The 6,969-nt window shown below is 38.5% G+C and overlaps 1 protein-coding gene across 1 annotated transcript; it reads left to right on the forward strand.

The window, feature by feature from the left end:
• Nucleotides 1-576: 576 nt before the first annotated feature.
• On the forward strand, nucleotides 577-6,636 carry LOC311057326 (organic solute transporter subunit alpha-like; the record flags this gene model as incomplete). Its single annotated transcript, XM_084074281.1, has 8 exons — nucleotides 577-652; nucleotides 1,590-1,741; nucleotides 1,874-1,947; nucleotides 4,071-4,229; nucleotides 4,852-4,963; nucleotides 5,080-5,226; nucleotides 5,433-5,538; nucleotides 6,470-6,636. 8 exons carry the CDS (start codon nucleotides 577-579, stop codon nucleotides 6,634-6,636), a joined length of 993 nt encoding a protein of 330 aa, XP_083930407.1.
• Between the last annotated feature and the right edge of the window lie 333 nt (nucleotides 6,637-6,969).

Here is a 6,969-nt window from a genome sequence, read left to right on the forward strand (position 1 = left end):
CAGGCAGCCTCTCCACCCATTTAGCTATGGCCCATTTGGGTCTATAAAGTCTTGGAACGACTACAAACACACCCTGACAAAGGTCATTCCTCTTTAAACACCCTTGTGGGTTGAAACTTCAGCCTTTGAACTGAAATCCCCTTCCTTCTACTACCTATACACATTCCTACTACACTATAGTTGGGTATTGCGCCAAGACAACTCAGTGAATGAATGAGAGACAATTAACTGGCTAGAGAGGCAGGTTCAGCCATTGGCCGAGGTGTTCCCATAAACTAGGAAGTCTTACTCATTATACCTTGATTTCCTTAAAAAGGCCTCATACGGTGAAAGTTCACTTACTGATGAATATAACAACGTGCTACTTTTCCTGTCAGAGCAATCTGAACAGAGGCACTGATAAACACAAGGAAATTATTTTCAATATGTTTAGCTGTTATTATATTCATATATAAATGTCAAGAAGAATTTTATTTTGGGAAAGAAGATAAATTCAAGGGAACTATATCCCTTTTGAGGCTATTTATTATTAGTTTCTAATTATTTTTTAAATCGTTTAAATCCTTTCTACTAGCCATGGAGGAAGCCCTGAACAGCACAATTGATCCGGCTTGTTTACAAGAACCCCCATTGGCCATTGATGTGATAAGGGGTAAGTTAATCTTTGTGTCTGAGATAACAGATACATCTACAGTAATAATAACATGCTAATGTAGTTGCATGGAAATTCCCACTCAGTAAGAATAAATAATATCAATATAGTGTAAACTTGCTTTTGAGACAGACAAAAATAAATGTATTATTGTATTATTATTGTACTATACAATGTATGAATGTATACCTATATAATGTATAGTCTTACACAGTGGTGGAAAGTAACTGAGAACATTTACTAAAGTACTGTACTTAAGTACAATTTTTAGGTACTTACAATTTTCAATACTTTTAACTCTACTAATCTTGTACTTTTTACTCCACTACAATTATTTTAAAACTTTAGTTAATAGTTACTTAGTAGATTATATACTTAGTAGTATTATTTCAAAACATACATTAACCATTTCAGCCCTATATACATTTTGGCCATTTGAAAATAACCAATCGCGACACATTGTGAGCTTGTAGATCTGCTAATTTCAAAAAGATATACATACATACATTTGAAAACTTGTGAAATGGGATATTCTGCATAATGATTACTTTCTACTTGTGGTACTTGAAGTATATTTTGATACCAATACTTTTGTACTTTTACTCAAGTCAATTTTGACTCTGTTACTTGTAACAGAGTATTTCTACATTATGGTATTGATACTTTTACTTAATTAAAAAATGTGGGTACTGTTTCCACCACTGGTCTTACATATGTGTACTACTAGGTATTGTGCTTAAAACACCCCCCATCACGCTCAGTCAACGTTGCCTGGCAAATAATGTCAAGAACAAATACTGTAGATGGAAATTGGCCTTCTAATTAACAAACTTAACTATGACTTAACTGTGCAGTTATTTGTTCTATAGTCTGAAACCTGTCCATCCTTATTATAAAGTTTATTATCCTTTCTTCCTATTCTCCTTGTTTGAACCAGATCTGGATATGTTTGGGATGTGTCTCTATGCCATCCTTACCTTCATGTCCACCCTGAGCCTTCTGCTGTACCTGGACTTATGTGTTTACGTGTACAGGACAGTGCCCCATCCCAAGAAGACCACCATTATTTGGGTCTCCGGCGCCGCACCGGTAGGCATTGAAGTGACCATTAATGATAATAATTAGAATAATGCTTCATTATGATGATGATGAAGATGACAATAATACTGATAAATGGATGAACTTAAATTTCCTGAGTGTAATTCTATTGAACTGTTTCAGGTCATTGCCACCATGTCTTGCTTTGGGATGTGGATCCCTAGGGCAGTAATGTTCACAGACATGACCTCCAACTGGTAGGTTTTCTCATATTCGTCTATGGTGGTGTATTTAAGGCAGTGGTTCTCAAACTGGGGGTCCTCAAATTATTTTGGGGGGTCCCCAGGCGATTAGCTTAATGTGCAACATTGTTTTCTCACTCAACAGTAAACAAACCAACATACAAAATAAGTGTATACAGGGTATCTGCACATTTCTAAAGTTACAGTTTAATGACTTGTAAGACCTTTTTAACCAAATTGGCTAAATTGTCAAATATTATGTACAAAATGTATTTGTGGAGCCGAGTCAAACTCAATGTAATGCCTACAATTCCAATTTCTTGTCAGAGTGGGGGGTCCCCAGTTCAAATATGATTAATTTGGGGGGTCGCGGCCTGAAAGGTTTTGGAACCCTTGCTTTAAGGCACCGAAGCATTTCTTAAAATAATAATGATGCAAACAATACCAATAGAGGCATGGCAAACAAAACAAAAACAAAACCATTGTTAATATCCACTATACATATTATTAAGTCTTAATGTAGCACCATGCCACCCCTATACCCACATGTGTCCCTGCTGGCGTAGAATGAAACTCTCCCAGAGTGCTGTCTCCTCTGCCTGCCATATGCTGTCTCCCTCTGGACTCAGTGAACAAAACAGCAAAAGCAGGCTGTCTTTTTCCTAACGTTATTTTTCTATTTTGACCATGAGCTATCCAGGAACTTTAATTGAAAGATGCCAAAATATCTTGGCCAGAATGTACTTACTGAAAGGGGGTGCATCATTGTATTGGCAGCATACATTAAAAGCTCTTCTCGTGCCTCCCTTGACAGCCAGGTGTCTTATTTCAAATAAATGTTTCTTTCTCTGGATATGATCCAGAGAGGACCAACAATCAGCCAATTGTTCATTTAATCATAGTCTTTATCTGGCAGTTATATAAGTAGGTTTGGTGGATGCCACAGAACAAAGGTTATGTTGCAGGGCACGAGTCCAGCAGTTTTTCCTGATCACATACCACACAGTGACAGCCGGCTGGTGGCTGTATAAATTACATTACACTTATACCACCTTATTGTCCAGTTTTGCTGAAACAAGACAAAACATTCCTATGCATACAAGAACACGCATTTCATCTTAAATCACAACACAGAGCAGTCAGTGGGGTTCAGCACCTTGCTCAAGTGCACTTTGTCAGTGTTGACAGTGTTATTCCTTCTACCAGCAATCAGCTCAATAGCTTATAATTTACTGTGACCATCCTGCCTATCCATGATTTGTGATACGTATGCAGGTTACAGTTGTCCTATGCGCACGCACGCACGCACGCACGCACGCACGCACACACACACACACACACACACACAGGTGCATGTCCTCTTATCTGTAGTAAAAAAAAAAGATAAGATTCTACTGAAAGCAACGTCAAAGTGAAAGCATTTTGTGGGCATGTTGGATGAGGTTGTGTACTGCTTAGCCTTTCAATTAATCATTACACCTGTCAGAATGAGCAGTGGGTCATTGTAGGAAAGCCCTCGTTGACACAGCAGTCCTCGTTGACATAGAAGTCATGTTGACCCAGCAGTGCTTTTGATGCATCTAATTAACTGTTTCAGTCATAACACGTGTTGCAGAATGTACAGAGAGCTTTTGCCATAAAATGAAAATAAATAAAAAATAAATAAATAAAATAAAAAGATTTGTTTTTACAAGTTTGCTCCACATTATGGAGCCCAATAAATATGTTTTATGTGTTTCCTTTTATGTGGTAATATACACATATAACATATGCTGCAAAATCAAGTGTTAATTTAACTATCTGTAAAACGTGAGTTACACTTGGTTGCGCTGGTGTCACACACCGAAAATAGCAGATGTACAAGCTCACCATGAGCTTGTAGTTTGTCTATTTTTGGTGCGTGACACCAGCACACGACCGTTTCAATCACCCTTAACGGCTTTTACTGATGCACAAGCACACTGTATCTTTGCATTATAATCAGGTCTATAAACAGTTTAGGTGTCCAGTAGAAGTTCAAAACTAAAATAAAATCTTCAAAACACACAGTCTATTGTCAGGTGCCAAGACAGTATTGTTGCATGTACAGTACTATTATAGTGAGCACATTCTATTTACCTCTGATACTCTGTCTTTAGTTACTTTGCAGTGGTGGTGTACAAGGTGTTGATTCTGATCATTGACGAGATGGGAGGCACTGATGCCTTTCTGAAGCGAAACTCTGGTCAGACCTTTAAGATTAGCACCGGGCCCTGTTGCTGCTGCTGCCTCTGTTTACCCCGCGTGCCCATCACACGGTATTTAACCCTTCATATCTCTCTCTTCATCCCCTAAAGCATAAAGCCTGATTTATACTGGTTGAGTGTTGTGTCGTGCATCAAAAATAACAGATCTACAATAGCACCTTGTAGATTGGCTATTTTCAGTCCGCAACACCGGCATGCAACCAGGTATAAATCACCCTTTACATGTCAAAACTTCCATTGTATAACAAAGATTACCTCATTTTCATTGTTCATACATTCCAATGACTTTCTACACAAATGGGTTGAGATTAATAACTTTGATTATAATCCATAATGTACTTTAGAAGGTGTTACTTGATCAACTGGGGGACATCTCATTCAGTATACGGGTGTAATGTGCAGTAGACACTGTTCTGAACCTAATTTACTTTCATCTGGATTACAATCTTTATTTACATTTGCAATGAGTACATTTTAAGAAATTATAATCATTATAAGAAAAATGGTGAGGATATGAATGTTTCTCTCATGTAATGTAATAATAGTTTGTAGTTCACTCTCGTTCCTTTCCATGACCATGAACTGCAGGTTTTAGATCTAATAGATATTGACTTAACTGGTGTTTTTGTCTGATTATAAAGTCAAGTACTTTTTGTTGTTTCTCATTATGCAGGCGAATGATATTCCTGCTTAAGTTGGGGGCTCTTCAGTATGCTATCTTAAAGACAGTACTCTCGGTCCTCTCCATAATACTGTGGACCAATGGGAACTTTGATCTTGCTGATGTAAGTTATTGAAAGCCTTCTGTGGCCACGTGTGGGTTGTGAACGTCATGTTAACTTTACATAATGTCCATCGCTCACTATGCCTAAATGGAATATGTCCTTGTGTCCTTGTCCAGCTAGAGATCACCGGCACAGCAATCTGGATCAATCCATTCATTGGTGTCCTCACCATCACCTCCCTTTGGCCTGTTGCCATCATGTTCATGAATAACCGTAACGTGGTCCGCAGCGTCAAGATGATACCCAAGTATGCCATGTATCAAGTGAGTTTCCATTTCCTGGTTTAAACAATGCTGACATCAACATATTTCAGTTGTCTGAAGTGATCCCCTGTCTAATAATAGACTGATTAAATAGCTGATTACAGATGTGCATTGAAATTATGACTTGCTCATTGGTGTGCCTTGGACACAACAACTTTGAAAACCACTAGTGTAACTCATCTTGCATTTACTATATGCCTCCACAGCTGGTGCTTGTGTTGAGCCAACTGCAAACATCCATCATAAACATCCTGGCCTTGGATGGAACCATTGCATGTGCACCTCCCTTCTCTTCCCAGGCTCGTGCCTCCAGTAAGTATCTCTCATCTGCAAGGCAGTGGATGCGGCACAATGTCTTCAGCCCCTATATGTTCATTGGTTTCATGTAATGCTACTTGCTACCCCAGCATCCACATTCTGCGGGGAACATTAGCCAAAAATAGATGATCTATAAGCTACAAATTGTGTGGATCGGCTACAGAGTAGCCGATCAAAGCAGTCCAAGTACAGAGCCAACTCAGGTCCAGTTTACTAGCTCTAGAGGGTTTAAGTGGTTAACCACTTTAACCATGGCATCCCTATAAAGTATTTACCAAATGCTAAATGTTGTAAATATTTAATATATTTCCAGAGAGCTTGTAGATTGTCTATTTTCGCTATTTGCCGTTCTACAAAGTTTGTAGGGCTTAAGTGGTTAACCGGGACATGTTCACATCATATATACTTTACTTTACTTAAGACCATTTTTCGAATAGTTTATTTTATACAATTTTGGACAAAATAGCCAATTTTACATAGAGGTGCCCAGATGTCCCTAGTGCCCACCTATACTGTATCCATTCTTTCCATACTGTAAGATATGAACGTCCAACGTTTATTTTCTGACCTCATTCCAAAAGTTATCATTTTCTTCACCTTATTATTATTAAGGTTATTACTTATGAATTAGTGCTTCAATCACAATTGACCGTATCCTCATGTCATGTTCATGTCATGTTATGGGCTATGTGTGCCTGCCATACTATAATATAACTAATGACAGTGTCAGAATTCTCCAAAATCCTCAGTGTTCATTTATCCATTTTGAAATGGACCCTTACGTGTCCATTTGGTTACATTTGTACACTCCTTTAGTTAAATTAACACAGGATTTTTTGTGTTGAGTCTATTGATTAGTTTGTGCTACAGTGTCAATAACTATGTAATTATATCTCTCTAATCATGCATTGTATTTGTGCTACAGTGTTGAGTCAGCAGATGATGATAATGGAGATGTTCATCATCACTCTGGTCACTCGGCTGTTGTATCGTCGTACATATGATCCTCTTCCTTCTGACACTGAGGAGAATGACAACACCCACAACATCAAATACGACCTCCAGACTGCAGGCCCGGAACATGATGTCTGAGGACGTTATATAGTAACTTTACAACTAACTATCTCACCATGGTGGTGGGTGGTAGCCCCCTGGACACTCTGGGATGAGGGGGTGTGTACAGGGCCTTTTAATGGCTCATTTATTTGTGGAACATTCTATAAAAAGATGTGCTGTTCTGGGAATGTATACATGCAGTAGGACTGTTCTTCTGCTTCTTCTTCTTCTGCTTCTTCTTCTTATTATTATCATTATTGTCTCCGCCAGGAGACTATGTTTTCGTTCTCGTCCTTCCGTGTGTCCACCAAGCTAACATTGGTCAAGCTTCACGTGACACGTGACAATATGTTGAAAGGGTGTGCTTTG

Source organism: Gymnoscopelus microlampas, assembly GCF_963454915.1.
Source record: "Gymnoscopelus microlampas genome assembly, chromosome: 12".
In the NCBI taxonomy this organism is placed as follows: Eukaryota; Metazoa; Chordata; class Actinopteri; order Myctophiformes; family Myctophidae; genus Gymnoscopelus; species Gymnoscopelus microlampas.